Source organism: Schistocerca cancellata, chromosome 10, assembly GCF_023864275.1.
Source record: "Schistocerca cancellata isolate TAMUIC-IGC-003103 chromosome 10, iqSchCanc2.1, whole genome shotgun sequence".
Classification (NCBI taxonomy): domain Eukaryota; kingdom Metazoa; phylum Arthropoda; class Insecta; order Orthoptera; family Acrididae; genus Schistocerca; species Schistocerca cancellata.
The window spans coordinates 57,688,407-57,705,159 of record NC_064635.1 but is presented as its reverse complement, the minus strand read 5'-3'; the positions used below and the strand labels follow the sequence as shown (position 1 = coordinate 57,705,159).

General features: G+C 39.6%; 1 protein-coding gene across 6 annotated transcripts in view; it reads left to right on the top strand.

Annotated features, from left to right (window-relative positions):
- Positions 1-16,753, top strand: part of LOC126106560 (kinesin light chain) — a 421,865-nt gene that overhangs the window by 392,077 nt on the left and 13,035 nt on the right. The window contains exon 12 of one of the 6 annotated variants that reach the window (XM_049912903.1): positions 2,030-8,519. The exons of the other annotated variants lie outside the window; for them this stretch is intronic. Within the exon in view, the coding sequence (XP_049768860.1) occupies positions 2,030-2,143 (114 nt within the window). The 3' untranslated portion in view covers positions 2,144-8,519. Of the gene's footprint in view, positions 1-2,029; positions 8,520-16,753 lie in introns of those variants that run through there. 6 annotated transcript variants of the gene reach the window in all.

Sequence of the window (16,753 nt, the reverse complement as noted above, 5' to 3'; positions counted from 1 at the left end):
CGTGAAAGGGCTAGACTTGTACGTGAAAGGGCTAGACTTGTACGTGAAAGGGCTAGACTTGTACGTGAAAGGGCTAGACTTGTACGTGAAAGGGCTAGACTTGTACGTGAAAGGGCTAGACTTGTACGTGAAAGGGCTAGACTTGTACGTGAAAGGGCTAGACTTGTACGTGAAAGGGCTAGACTTGTACGTGAAAGGGCTAGACTTGTACGTGAAAGGGCTAGACTTGTACGTGAAAGGGCTAGACTTGTACGTGAAAGGGCTAGACTTGTACGTGAAAGGGCTAGACTTGTACGTGAAAGGGCTAGACTTGTACGTGAAAGGGCTAGACTTGTACGTGAAAGGGCTAGACTTGTACGTGAAAGGGCTAGACTTGTACGTGAAAGGGCTAGACTTGTACGTGAAAGGGCTAGACTTGTACGTGAAAGGGCTAGACTTGTACGTGAAAGGGCTAGACTTGTACGTGAAAGGGCTAGACTTGTACGTGAAAGGGCTAGACTTGTACGTGAAAGGGCTAGACTTGTACGTGAAAGGGCTAGACTTGTACGTGAAAGGGCTAGACTTGTACGTGAAAGGGCTAGACTTGTACGTGAAAGGGCTAGACTTGTACGTGAAAGGGCTAGACTTGTACGTGAAAGGGCTAGACTTGTACGTGAAAGGGCTAGACTTGTACGTGAAAGGGCTAGACTTGTACGTGAAAGGGCTAGACTTGTACGTGAAAGGGCTAGACTTGTACGTGAAAGGGCTAGACTTGTACGTGAGAGTTGAACAAAAATACGTACCTGTTTTCAAAACATACTTTGTAGACTTGGCTTCATTTTATCAACTAAAATAACTAATTATCAAATATTCTATGTGTGTATATTGCCATAAATAGTAAAATGGTCATTCGGCAATTATCGTGCAGAATGACAATAACAATAACAATTTTTCAATTACGCAGTGGAATATTGTGAACCGACGACGTCCCTGTATTTGTGTGGTCATGAGCTGCTGCTCACTGCTACATTGCCTTGCTGATAGTTTCCAGCAGTTGGCACCAGTGATAGAAAGGTTGAACATTCACAAATGTGTACTTAAAGTTTACATCAAGGAAAAAAATACTTCGTTGGAGCGAAGACACAGTAAAAGCTAATGTACACAATTGTAGCCAGAGGGTCTTAAAGGGTTAATGTCTTTTTTTTTTCTTTTTATAACATCAGAACTCTAAAACTGTTCATATATCTTGTGTGTGTTTGTTTTTAATAGTTGTGAAAAATTATTTGCTTAGCTTTCTTCTGTGGGTTAGACCTTAAAAGATGTTGCTTCTGGGAAAAGACAACAATGAGTTTATCAAATATGCTATTACTATAATTCTAAAATTATTGTTTTGTTGTGAAGATTATAGACTACTATTTCAAAATAACAAGGGAGAAGAGAGACCTGTCATGCAAAAGGTATAACTGCTTATGGAAATAACTGACAGTAACCTTGGAAACTACACATCCCTGTAACTGTTTGTGTGTCACCTTTACCAGCTCTCTTCTCTACTCTTGTATTGGCTCCACTTTTCCTCTAACGGTATCTGGTAAAGTGTGTCTATGTGACGGCTTTGTTCCTTTCACATTTGCAGACGCTGTTTCTGTAGCATAGTTACTGAAGCAGTAGCCAGTTGATGTTAAATTGGAAAAGCTCCAAATGGAGTGTCACATAGAGAATGTAGCAGATGTTTCCACATTTTATAATACCTCTAAAGAACTGTATTATACTGCAGCCAGAGCAGAAAAGATTTCTAAGCTGTAATCTGCCATTGCAGATTGTTCATGTACTTAATTTGGTAACTATTTTGATTGGGATGCTAAATCAACTAGCCACTGCTTTTGCATTTTTAATGTTATTTTATCACTATATTTTTCCTTCTTTCTCCTGTTCTCTGTTTTAAATTGCTGCTTAATGTCACCCAATATACACGAAAATTTCACCATCCATGCTCTACACGTGATGAAAGGAGAGATAAAACTTAGTTTATTTGTGTTGTGTGTGTGTACAGACGGCTGCACCCATTGGTATTGTACAGAGAACACAGGAAGGCGGGCAGTCCGACGCCCGACAGGGAGGGTTAAAGACCAAACTCTTGAACGCTCTCGGACTGCACACTTCGTGAACGAATGGGAAAGTCTGTGTATTTGGCGTAACACTTAAGAAATGACTGGAAAAGTTCCTTCCAGTTGTGTCCGTAAAGTGAACTTTTATTGTAATTAATGTAGCTGTAAGTTATTGACGTGAAACCGTGTAGGATGCTAAAAGTGGCTATTAAGTGCTGTTTTTCTAGATTTTATTGATTTACTTTTCTGTTTTACTTCTAAAGCTGATGATTTTATTGTATTCTGTAAATGAAGAAATGTAACAAATGGTGCAAACTCGATAACTAGGGGTGTGGGTGTAAACAGTTTGTGAGATATTCCCTCTTCATTACTTATGAACTTTACTACAGTGTTGAAAATAGTTAAATTGCTGACAGCTTAAAGAAATTTCATTTACTTTGCACATATTTTGTGGTGCATTATAACAGAAACAGCCGCATGTGGTCTTTGCTATACGGATAATAATTGTTCGCCCAGTTATCTTGAAAGTCCAGATGAAGTTTCCAGATTTTCTCCAAAACCTATATTGTTCATTTGGTTTCTTTCTAAGACAAAAGTATTCCACTATTCTTTCTGCCCAGCCTTCCTGTGTTGCAGTAAATTAAGTTTTAATTGAAGGGACAGTGGAAGACAGTGCTAACCCTCAATTTAGCAAGGATTACCCTTTTCATGATGTCTGCTTTTCAGATGCTCCACACTAAAGGAAAAAGTAGTTCCAATTGTACTATTAGAAAGAATTTCCTAGTATTCAAATTGTTTTACCTTGTTGTACTTCATATAGGCTATGACTTTAACCAGTAACTCAGAATTATGCTCTCAGGCTAGCACACTCTTCTGCAGACCCGTCAAATTAGAACTTCCTTTTCCTGTGCCTCGCAGGTAGTGCACCGGCAGTTGTGCTCCTGCAAAGTCTATTGCAGATCTTCCTTCCAGATGGCACTCTGTGGCCTCTAATAATCTTTCCCTGGGTACTATTGTCCATAGTGACATTATTTAATAAAAATGCGTCTCAGCTCTGTGTAGGTAAACACTTAGCAAATGAGACCAGCTGACGTTTAAGTATGTCAAAGGAAAACTCTGTTCCAACATGTGAACAATGATACTGTGAAGTGTAATGGATTACGAATTTTAATTTTAGCACTCACTACACCTGTGGGACATATTGCAAATTATGTAAAATGTATACGAATTTATAGCAGGCATATAACTTTAAAAAATTTGACCATCCTGTCCATAAGTAGTTTGCTAACAGTGTGGAATTTTTTTACTTTTATTTTCTATCAGTTGTATTTAACTAAGTGAACACAAATACTTCATATAGCTCAGTATTCGTGCATTGCTTTGTAATGTGATCTACACAAACATATTGACAAGTCTCCTGGTGCATTAATGTAATTTCAACACTGGGGTTAATCTTACCCATCACCTTTAGTGTCTAGAGAGTACTATCTGAGATACTATTACAAGAAAAGTGGTTTTATTTGCTATTAGTGATTGAATCGCCTGTCACAGTTGTAGCACAATATCCTTAAGTGGGTTTTTGTGACACACCAGAGCAGTCCAGTGTCACTTCTATACAGTTGATTCCCTTTGTGTCTGCGGTTGTACTGAATTCTTGGAATCGTGTTTGTAGGTGACTCACTGAAAAGCGTGCACTATTTGATCACTAATTTTTAGGTAATATGATTTCCAACAGATACTTTGCTGTCTCCATTTCGTTTGTGTTTATTCAGCTGTCTGTAGCCCACTCTTCAAAAGGCTGTTATTACAAATACTAAAAAAAAGTTCAGGCTGACAACTTGCTCGAAGCATAAATTCTTTCAGAAATGTCACTGTATATTCAGTCCGCCTGCTTAGCTGGGAGGTGATGTGTTCGCCTCGCGTGCAAGAGGGCCCGGATTCGATTCCTGGCCAGGTTTGGAGATTTTCTCTGCTCGTGGATTGGGTGTCGTGTGTTGTCCTCGTCGTCATTTCATCCTCGTCACCAGCACGCAAGTCGCCCAATGTGTTGTCGACTCCAATAAGACCTGCACCTGGTGGCATCCTGGCAAACTGTGCTGTACGCTCGTTTCCATTGTGTATGCCGTGTGGCATTTTTGTTACATTTGTGCAAAAGTTTTTAAAACATTAATCTTACCTTCGATATTTCCAGCCTAGAAGTTTCGGACTGGTAGAATAAAAGTAACTGTGTTGCAAAGCCATCTAAAATTTCCAAATTGGTGCTGCAATCTGATAGTGAGTTTGACAAAAGTATTGGGCATCTCCTCAGATCACGTAGTGTGAATGCTTTGAAATTCAATGAAAAACTCTTGTTGGTTGAGGTAGTTCAGCAGCACTTGTTTTAATTTTTTGTACCACTTCAGTGAAATCCAAATTTTGGAAGTACCAGGATGGAAACAATTAACAAGAGATACAAAAGGCAACCACTCACCCATAGTATATTAATAAGTGGGCACACACACACACACACACACAATAGCGCTGACTTGTTACTAGCTTTCTAGCTGCAACTTCATTTTTCAGAATAAACAAAAGACACTTATATGCAGCTCTTGGCCACAGCCTTTTTCAGTAAAAGGGGGAGGGGGGTGGGGTGGAGATGTATATATATCTTTTATATATATATCTGTGTGTGTGTGTGTGTGTGTGTGTGTGTGTGTGTGTGTGTGTGTGTGTGTGTGTGTGTGTGTGCACCTCGCGCACACATGACCTTCAACTGCAGCATCTCAGGTCGGAATGCCAGTCAGTGTCTTGTAATTCTGCCTGTCTGCAACTTGACATGTCTTCTTTATGTTGACTAGCGATCTGTCTTTTCCTACATTGTTAATACTCCTACCTGGAGTTTCCAATATCTGGTTTTTCAGTGTAAATACCCTCACAGACACAATGAACAACTTGCCAGCAGCTGTGTTAGCGCACACTCTACTAACATCTCTGTGCTTTTATGTGTTTGTACGTGCCACACCAGTCTACTGCAGGAGTGCGATTGTCACTCTCATTTTTATATCACGAGTTTGTTTTGATCAAAGAGAAAAAGCTGCAGTTGGTATAATTTCGTAGCAAGGTTCTTGGTGAAAGCATCATCATTTGATGAAATTTTCTGTCTTCCTGTAGCACATTCATATTTATTTGCAATATTTGTCTTTTGTCGTACATTTCTTTTTGTCTAACTGGTTGAGTTCCTTCGAGATGGGGCAAATTATGAGTGTGTATTTGACCTTGCCCGACATTTATGTAAACCTTTTTGCTTAGGTGATTTTTTATTCATTTCATTAGATGTGTTGCTCAGTTGTACCAATACTGTTGTACATTATCTCCCCCACCCCCACACCGCACCCCCAACCATTTCACCTCTCACCCACTGTCCACAGCTGCAAGGGTAGGGGGCAGTTACGTTTACCCTTATTTGAAATTTTTTTTTCAGAGTTCCAATATAAACCTATCATTTCACAACTGTCAGATGCATAATATCAGCATTTAAAATGTTTGACAACAGTTTTTAATGAGAGATTATTCTATTTGACATCTTTCTTTCAAATAGTATTCATTGTTTGAATTAGTTCAGAGACAACAATGAGACATCACGAGAGTTGCAGGTTCAGAAATGTACTCATCAGTGAGAGTTGCAAGAGTCTACAGTTCTCTGTTATCTGTTTAATTTCTTGCCTCACTTTCAGAAAATAAAATCATTCCTGCTAATCATTATACAGCACTTTGTTACACTTTTTTGCTATTTCTGCCCATTAGGCAGTGTGTAGCTGTGTATTTAGTTTGTTTTGCCTTGCATCATTTGCATGCAGATTTGTCTCTAACTTGGTCAACGAGTTATTATGCAGCCTACAGACTTTTGAGTTCCTACTATGCCTGTATTTTCAATAGTTTATGGTTTAGTGGCCTAGTGAACCCTCTCTCTCCCCTTCACCAACCTCCTCCTCCTCCACATCCCTCCAACCCCCCCCCCCTTCCCCCCCCTCTCTCGGGGTGGGGACCAACTAAGTAAGTAAAGAAGCTGGTTTTTTATTGTCACCACTCTGAATTTGGCAAAATGCAGCAATAACGTTTGTGATCATATTAGCTGCTGAATTTTGCACATGGTGAATGGGACATTTTGGTTAATGGAAGCTAATAAATACAATTTACTGGTGTCTCTTAGAACATTTTTCTCATATTCTTAGATGGCCTGAGGAGGAAACCTCACAAACTGTTTGCACTTATCTAATCAAATTTTCTTCATTGGAGATTTTCTCCTATCATTCCTTTGAAAAGAATGTAGTTACTTCTAGCGATGTCTCAATTGTTGACCCAATTTTTATACCTTCCTGTTTGCACTTTTATACTAAATATAAGTGTTACGAACAGTACATACCATTACAGTATACGATTTCTGAGACAGGAGTTTTTGCCTTCACTCGCCAAAAGCATAGTACGGCTTCTTGTGAATTGTATTTGTAGCTACTTTTATGCATCTGTGTAGTTAAATGTATGAAGCTCTCCAGCTGGCAACCATTGCAGTGCAATTGTGATTTCTTCCAGATTTCTCATTCTTGTCCTTGCCACTTGTTTTTGGTAAGTGGTGGCTTCTTGCCCTGTCTCATTGTAAAAAAAGTTACGAAGGTAATGGAAATGCGGTATTTGTATGTCTTCCGAAGGTGTGTTGAATGCAGATGTGTACTACCAAGTACTGTATGACTTTTGTTACACAAAGTAATTTACTTCTGTATTCTTGTGGTCTTACATTCAGACATGTGCACAATATTTTTCAGTGTTTAGTTTGTAAATCTAGCTGGGTATTAGTAATAGAAGTCAGTTGTTTATCTGATAATGAGTGTAAGTTTATTTTTTTGACAACTACTTACAGTTTAATTGCCTGTAGAGGCTTTTGGTTGTGTCATAGTTGATAGTGTGACTGGTTCTTTTGAGCGACTGATTTTAAAAATGTTGTTCTATGATAGATTGCTCCAGAAGACATTTTGTTTGGTAATGATTGAAATTGGTGAAATACATAGTGGTGCTTAATGTGACAGATGCCTGTTGATCTTGCCATGTATATTTTAATTGATAATGTTGATGTACAGTAATTGTAAAAGAAGTTTTTGTGGCTTCCATTCTTTTAGTAAGTCTGCAGTTAGCTAACATTGCAGATTTTAGCAGGAAGCAATTTCAGGCTTTAATTCCAATGATTTGGACAATTATTTTCTGTGATGTCCTCATGTTGCTTCCATTGTATTTGCAGTCAGAATCCTGATATTGTATTGTTGATATACTTTGTGAATACTGTTGAACTGCTTCAAAGCTTTTATTAATATTGTTGTTAACTGTAATAAGAAAATGACTAGTGAGGAGTTGATTATCAAAAAACCATAATAGCTATAGAGCTGTTTAAAGTAAAAATTCTTTGCCAATGAAAAAGGGAATGAATAAAATGTTTGATGTCTTGGAGTGGATGTGACCTGCTATTTACAGATAGCAGACATTTATTTGTTTGCAGAATTTGGTAAAATTTGGAAGTGGTCTTACATCTTGCATTATTTCTAATTGTTTGAAGACAGATCTTTTTAAAAATTCTTTCATTTTGGCACTTTGCCTGATTTATTTTATTGTAATTATTTATGAAATACATTCTTTCATTATTACTGCATTCTGTTTCCTCCTCAAATGGTTACTACAGGACATAGTAGTCTGCTGAAGGCTATTTTTCATGTTTTGCTCTTCACATTTTCTTTATTGTGCCATATGCATAAAACTGGAATGCACACATAGATATTTTTGCATGCTAGTTATTACTCAGTTTGAAATGAGGAAATTAATGTTTGATGGGATGGATTGACTGACTGCTATAACTGAGCCTCCAAACATATTGAAAATCACACATTAATAGTATGTGTAGCTTTTGTTTCTAGATTTATTTTGTCAGTTTTATTTGAATGTGAGGGGGGGTGGGAGGGACCAAGGGTATTAAGATAGTGGCAATATAGGTTGAAGAGTAACCCAAACTTCAGAAGGCAGTTCAAAGGTTAGCTTCTATAAGGGCGAATACCAATTTGTAGATAGTGCATCTTGGCTGGCTTCATAATTTAACTTGCTGAAACTGTTCCTGAGAAACATTTTTAGCAGCACAGAAACATCTTGTTCATGATGGCTATATTTAAATTTAATGTAATTGAACTCTGATTATGTCAATAGTACTGACACTGGATTGGGTATCTCCTTGTAATCTTCAGCTGTATAGAACGCACAGCCTTCAGCAGCCACTGATGTTTGTGGTAAATGAAATCAATAAAACCTCTGAAAAGTGCATAATTTTGCTGGTTAATAGTCTCTATTCAGTAGCATCTCAAAGGTTGTAATTTTTTGTTGTATTTTTGTTTTTAATAAAATATTTTGTTATTGAATTAAGCGGTCTGTTTGTTACTTTTTTTGTATTAATTCATGGTCCTCCATTCCCCTCTTTATTAGTTTTGTTGAACTTGTTTTCATGCTGGCTTGTACAGTGGTCCCAAATAGCACTGCAATAAGGAAATTGCTGAAGATGCTTAAAGAGTGGTGGTGGTGGTGGGGGGGGGGGGGGGGGGCGTGTTCTTGAATAATCCTCATAGATATGATGCAGTTATAGGAATGTAGACAGCACGATCTAATACACAGTTAACTATTTTGAACAGTACATTTACTTTCAAGCCATTTCTCATTTAATCACTAGAGTCTGCGTAGGCCCGTATCCTCATCTGGTTTCCTGAAACCACACACGAGGCCTCCTCATCAGTCGCCAGCAACACTGATCGTATGGCCATATGGGCAGTGGACATTGTTAATTATACTCCTCAGTATGTTTCAGTTGTAGGATTTTCTTCGTGCACTTGGAGATCTGTTTTTGAGATATTACATATTTGCTTTTGTCAAGGGTAAGAAATGTGGAAGCACCAGGCCCGGGATAACCAGTAGTCTGCTAACATATAACATCCTTGGCGAAACCCAAATCAATGTACAGTATCTGAATTTGGGAAGTGGGAGGCTATTTGTGGCCTTGAGAGTGTCAATCATGAGATGTATGTCTACTTTGAAATGCAGAGCCTCATCAATCAGTTATTTTGTTTGAGCTAAAGCAAATATATATGTCGTCTTTAACATAGATTTCAGACGGACTAGTGATATTCTTTCATTTCTGCACTCATCTAGAACTGTCTGCATTGTACAGTTGTTGTTCATCAATTACAGGTGACAAATTGATGTATTCCTCCTCCTTGGTGTCTGGTTTCTTTCACCTTGCGCAATTTTCTTGACAACATTTATCAGATTTATTTTCCTTAATGAATAGTAATTAATTCTGTAACTTTCGGATGAAGCTAATGTGATCCCAGAACTGTTGTTATGATGTGGAGTGAGTCATTTACAACTATTAGACACTTACATAATGAAAAACGACAACATACTGGCCATTTATACGGCTGGCCATCTTCAGAGTGTAGTTTTTCAGTCATATCAATATTGCAATCAGGTGCACAGGTGCAGTGCTTTCCCTCGACTTTGTCCCGATTCTTTTTCCTCTGGCACTATCTTCATGAACATGGATTGTGAACAAATAACAGAACTGCTTCCACATCTTTTTCATGGCCTGCCTTGGGCTCATCTTCCTCTGGGAATAAAATGGAACATTTTAACAAGCCGTCAGTGTGGGTCCATTAAATATGTGACCTGCTGGAGGAAGACACTTGCATCTCATGTGACTGACGATTTTTGGGCTAAATCTGACTGTTTATCAAATCTTCCATTTGGTACTGGCTAGAACATTTTCCTAAATTTCTGCCTGAAAACAGTAGTTCTAGGTGTGTCTTGTTACAGGATACTCCATAGTTAACACATATATGTTCTGTATATCTAGAGAGGTTAATTTCTTGAGTCATGTCAGACTAACAAGAATGGTCCTCCAGTTACATTCGTGCATTTATCTATATCTGGCACGATGACTTTTCCACGAAAATGGTGCTCAGGTGCTTAAATTCTCTCATCTTGTCATTGATTCCAAAGATACTGCAACTCTTGTATGATAATACTGGCAGTTGAGAATGTGGGTACTCCAAAATCAAAGCTGGCAGTAGACCCCTCCCGCTATCCCTCCCCTACCAAAGAAGCTTATTTTTGTATAGTTTTAAAAGTTCTGCAAGTTTCATGAGATAAATAACAGGATAATGATTTTAAAAAGTACGTCGATAGGTACAGAATCAGTTGAGTCATGTAAGATACTAGCGAACCCCGCAGTGTTTCGCAATTGCTAAATATGTATTAGAATTCTATGTATATTCTAAACTCCTCTGCACCAGCTTCCTCTTCTCTCTGCCCATCCCATCTACTACTCCCTTCTCTGTGCCCCCTTCCTCTCTTCCCCGTCCATCCTCTTAACTGCGTCTCGGGGCTTGAGCCCAGTTTATTGTTATTTTAAATGAAACCAGGATTTGAAATTGAATTTGCTTAACACAAATGGGTTAATTGTTTGGGATAAATTGTATAGGAAGTATGAGGCACACCTTTCCAGCTGTTGGATTTATCAGACTAGTACCTTCAATAACAGTATTCGCATAGTTTAGTCTGTGAATGGGTAGGATTACAAAGTTTTGGACAAAACAGATTCGATAGTAGTATGCTAATCGTAAGCTGGTAAGCCATAAATAAAACTTTCCTGTTTCAAAGAAAACAGTGAGAAAAACAAAATGGCACATTGTTATGCATAAAATTATTTGAAAATACATGTCAGGAGAAAAAATATATGTGGGAGAAACAAATTGTATAATGCTCTATTTGCACTATCATGGATGAAACTGACTTTGAGAAGGCAGTCAGAACTGCACATTTCCACAGCACAGCTGTTGTTTAAAACACTGTGTATAGCCTATATCCGTCTGAATGGTTGTTAGTGTCATGTAAAAATTTGAAATAAATTGGTAAAGAACTTTTCACGGGTTTTGATGACAGTCTTAAAGAACGATTTGTCTTTATGTAGTTGTGTAGATAAAGTATAGTAAATGACCAGAAAGTAGTAATGGACTAATAGCTGAAATAGAAATTCTGGAGTATTCCCACCGACACAATGGCTGTAGTTGCAAAGTCCAAGAGTGGAACCTAATGTTGCATACAAGAAATTTTATAAAATAAAAAGAAAGGATGGCAAACATGAACACACACAGAGAAAATTCTAGTGCAAGATTTGATTAGAAAATTGGAGGAAAGATGATGAAGCAACAGAGCAGACACATTCTAGTCTGAATGAAAAAAGGTGGATGGAGCGATGGCATATTGTACCTCGAGACTTTAGAAGTCACTGATGGAGACTGTAATGCTTATTGTTTAAGACATCATGAACCTATCAAGTATATAGTGTTTTGTTCCCAAAAATATTTGGCTACAGGACACTGGCTGGCATCACAGTTTTATTTTCTTCAAGTTTCAATATAAACTTTCATAATGATAGTTCATGAATAGTGCAGTGTACACATTTTTTCTAAGAATGCTTTGTCTTTTGTTAATACATAAATTGAATCTTTTCACATCCCACAAGGGAACCTTCTTGATCATATCTACAGAGTAGGATGTTTGGATGGATGGTTTGGATGGATGGTTTGGATGGATGGTTTGGATGGATGGTTTGGATGGATGGTTTGGATGGATGGTTTGGATGGATGGTTTGGATGGATGGTTTGGATGGATGGTTGGGATGGATGGTTTGGATGGATGGATGGTTTGGATGGATGGATGGTTTGGATGGATGGATGGATGGTTTGGATGGATGGATGGATGGTTTGGATGGATGGATGGATGGTTTGGATGGATGGATGGATGGTTTGGATGGATGGATGGATGGTTTGGATGGATGGATGGATGGTTTGGATGGATGGATGGATGGTTTGGATGGATGGATGGATGGTTTGGATGGATGGATGGATGGTTTGGATGGATGGATGGATGGTTTGGATGGATGGATGGATGGTTTGGATGGATGGATGGATGGTTTGGATGGATGGATGGATGGTTTGGATGGATGGATGGTTTGGATGGATGGATGGTTTGGATGGATGGATGGTTTGGATGGATGGATGGATGGTTTGGATGGATGGATGGATGGTTTGGATGGATGGATGGATGGTTTGGATGGATGGATGGATGGTTTGGATGGATGGATGGATGGTTTGGATGGATGGATGGATGGTTTGGATGGATGGTTTGGATGGATGGATGAAAATGAGAGAGATTAAAGAGGTTCATCTATTGTTCGATTACAGTGTCACACATTCAAAATTGTGAACAAGGGGTGTTATAGTAAATGCAAATCCATTACCGGGGTAACTATTATGCTCTAAAATTCTATATCAGTCAAGAGTTTAAACAGATACACCGCAACAGATGATGATGATGATGATGATGATGATGATGATGATGATGATGATGATGATGATGATGATGATGATGATGATGATGATGGATCCAACTGAAGGATATTTACTTAAAAACTAATATTGATAGCTACTAAGCATTTCATCACTTCGTCAGAAAAAACTGAAAACAATGTGTGTTTCTTTGCAACTTAATCTGAGTCATTCAGTCATCTCCACATGGTTTGTCGCCACTGAGCATTCTGCCTTACTGATGGCTGTTCATCAGTCCTCCATCATTATTGGTTGTGATAAATATCATTGTGTGCAAGACATAAGGAGGAGGATTGTTTGTATTGTAAAGAACTAACATGTGACATACTAACTGTGGTGTACATTGCAGGCATAATGTAGTTGTTTGATTACTGTACCGTCTTGTTGTTCATTAACATCTGAAGTACACATTGTGCTCAATGTGTTTTTTAATGGCAGCATACTAGTAACTTAGTGGTCACCATGCTTGAATAATGATATTTTTGTGTTCTCTGTACATTACCAGAGCAGAGTACCGTGTGATGTGTGTGTATTCGTGCAAAATTTCAGAAAATATTTTGCCTGTATAACACCAAAAAGACTGCCAATAGCTTAATGCGTTGATAGCAAACATGAGTAGTAACTCACATGAATAATGTTTAATATTATGTTTTGTAATAGAAAGTTATTAGGTATTTCATTGGCTGCTTCTGCAGAGGAAGTAACCTTCTACAAAAGTAGTGAGTGGTGCTATACTGCATGTATATGTAGATGTGTGTACACACACACACACACACACACACACACACACACACACACACACACACACACACACACACACACACACACACACACACACACACACACACAGAGAGAGAGAGAGAGAGAGAGAGAGAGAGAGAGAGAGAGCTCTCAACAAAAATAGTTGCACTAGTAGTTAAAATAATCTTTCTTTGTCTCATTAGATCCTACTGACTCACTGGGTGTGTGATTCGCGTCTAATATGTAGTTCAGTTATGTGAAGAGCAATATGTGACATGGTAATTGTACATTTTACTAGCTTTAATCTTCCACATATAAAGAAATTACCATAAGTTATGTAGAGGAAAAAAACCACGTTCTTTGTTGTGCATCGTGTGAAAAATGGGCATACTGATTCTCATTTCAAAATGAATTTTTTACTGGTGAAAGTTTGTGCCAAAGTTCTGCTACACAGTATTAAAAGTGGGGTATGGAACATTTCTTCATATAAAATATGTTAAAAACTTCAGATGTTGATCAGTATTAGGAAATTACCAGGTTGTTGCCTGCCTAAGTTTGTCTGTGGTACACTGTGTATTGAACTTAATTTCTTTATTAACTTGTAGTTTGTGGGTGGAACTATCACTTTCCCTCTTCTGTCTCATAGGTGTGTGCTCAGCTTTTTTACCGTTTAAGATCAAATATTCTTCTTCATTTGTATCAGAAACAATATTATGCCCCATATGATGCTAGTATATTTGCAGAAGTTTGTTCTGTCAGTGCACCATAAGATTTGTGGAATTCTGTTCTTTAGAAACATTCATTTTGAAGATACATGAAGATGATTATCTACAGTGGCGTAAATTGTAGTTTTTGGGAATTCATTTTATTTACGTGGAGGTTGCAGTATTGCAACATAGGGCTTTCTGTCATCACTAACACACAATTACTCCTGATGAACAAATGTCATATTGCATAACTGCATGTTTGTATTACAGAGGATTAATTTAATGAAGAGAGAGAGTGCTTTGTCCATCACGTAATACAATTTCAGACTTTATCTCCTTGTTTAGTTACACTGTCACACACTGCTTTCTTCTCAACCTGCCCCACTTCATCCACCCACTTGCTCTGTCCCTAGTCCTTTCCCCTTAGGCTGTTCTTATATACTGAGCAAGGTGGCAAAGTGATTGAGGCATTGAATTTTCATTTGGGAAGGAGCTGGTATCAAAACCCCGTATTGCAATTTAGATCTCACGGTTTCTTTAAATATGCAGATATCAGCACAATTTCCCTGACAGAGGGTTACTTTAATCTCTAATAACCATGTTATTGACAAGATGGTAAACAGGAATCGTCTTACCTTTCTGTTCCTACGTCGTTCCGTTTCCTACGTCGTTCCGTTTCCTACGTCGTTCCGTTTCCTACGTCGTTCCGTTTCCTACGTCGTTCCGTTTCCTACGTCGTTCCGTTTCCTACGTCGTTCCGTTTCCTACGTCGTTCCGTTTCCTACGTCGTTCCGTTTCCTACGTCGTTCCGTTTCCTACGTCGTTCCGTTTCCTACGTCGTTCCGTTTCCTACGTCGTTCCGTTTCCTACGTCGTTCCGTTTCCTACGTCGTTCCGTTTCCTACGTCGTTCCGTTTCCTACGTCGTTCCGTTTCCTACGTCGTTCCGTTTCCTACGTCGTTCCGTTTCCTACGTCGTTCCGTTTCCTACGTCGTTCCGTTTCCTACGTCGTTCCGTTTCCTACGTCGTTCCGTTTCCTACGTCGTTCCGTTTCCTACGTCGTTCCGTTTCCTACGTCGTTCCGTTTCCTACGTCGTTCCGTTTCCTACGTCGTTCCGTTTCCTACGTCGTTCCGTTTCCTACGTCGTTCCGTTTCCTACGTCGTTCCGTTTCCTACGTCGTTCCGTTTCCTACGTCGTTCCGTTTCCTACGTCGTTCCGTTTCCTACGTCGTTCCGTTTCCTACGTCGTTCCGTTTCCTACGTCGTTCCGTTTCCTACGTCGTTCCGTTTCCTACGTCGTTCCGTTTCCTACGTCGTTCCGTTTCCTACGTCGTTCCGTTTCCTACGTCGTTCCGTTTCCTACGTCGTTCCGTTTCCTACGTCGTTCCGTTTCCTACGTCGTTCCGTTTCCTACGTCGTTCCGTTTCCTACGTCGTTCCGTTTCCTACGTCGTTCCGTTTCCTACGTCGTTCCGTTTCCTACGTCGTTCCGTTTCCTACGTCGTTCCGTTTCCTACGTCGTTCCGTTTCCTACGTCGTTCCGTTTCCTACGTCGTTCCGTTTCCTACGTCGTTCCGTTTCCTACGTCGTTCCGTTTCCTACGTCGTTCCGTTTCCTACGTCGTTCCGTTTCCTACGTCGTTCCGTTTCCTACGTCGTTCCGTTTCCTACGTCGTTCCGTTTCCTACGTCGTTCCGTTTCCTACGTCGTTCCGTTTCCTACGTCGTTCCGTTTCCTACGTCGTTCCGTTTCCTACGTCGTTCCGTTTCCTACGTCGTTCCGTTTCCTACGTCGTTCCGTTTCCTACGTCGTTCCGTTTCCTACGTCGTTCCGTTTCCTACGTCGTTCCGTTTCCTACGTCGTTCCGTTTCCTACGTCGTTCCGTTTCCTACGTCGTTCCGTTTCCTACGTCGTTCCGTTTCCTACGTCGTTCCGTTTCCTACGTCGTTCCGTTTCCTACGTCGTTCCGTTTCCTACGTCGTTCCGTTTCCTACGTCGTTCCGTTTCCTACGTCGTTCCGTTTCCTACGTCGTTCCGTTTCCTACGTCGTTCCGTTTCCTACGTCGTTCCGTTTCCTACGTCGTTCCGTTTCCTACGTCGTTCCGTTTCCTACGTCGTTCCGTTTCCTACGTCGTTCCGTTTCCTACGTCGTTCCGTTTCCTACGTCGTTCCGTTTCCTACGTCGTTCCGTTTCCTACGTCGTTCCGTTTCCTACGTCGTTCCGTTTCCTACGTCGTTCCGTTTCCTACGTCGTTCCGTTTCCTACGTCGTTCCGTTTCCTACGTCGTTCCGTTTCCTACGTCGTTCCGTTTCCTACGTCGTTCCGTTTCCTACGTCGTTCCGTTTCCTACGTCGTTCCGTTTCCTACGTCGTTCCGTTTCCTACGTCGTTCCGTTTCCTACGTCGTTCCGTTTCCTACGCTAATCAGATTTTCTTCTTCATCCACTTCCTCTTCTATTTGTACAGTCCCTTTTGCAACTGTCTTGCCCCTTTGTTTCACTTCCTTAATTTTTGTGGACAGAGTCCATAACTCGTTCAATAGAATAACATGTTATTAAGTGAAGATTATTGATTGAATAACTGGGAACAGTAATTGTGGTTGCTTCAAGTGTTTCTAAATTTTTCAAGTGGTGTGAAACTCATTCTGTCATTTATTAAGCTGTATCGTTATATTATGCAAATCTGAAGATATAGACGTCTTCTGTGTATTCTATCTGAATGTGTGTAATGATGATATGAGATTTCGTCAGATACTTACTTTTCCTGTTTCAT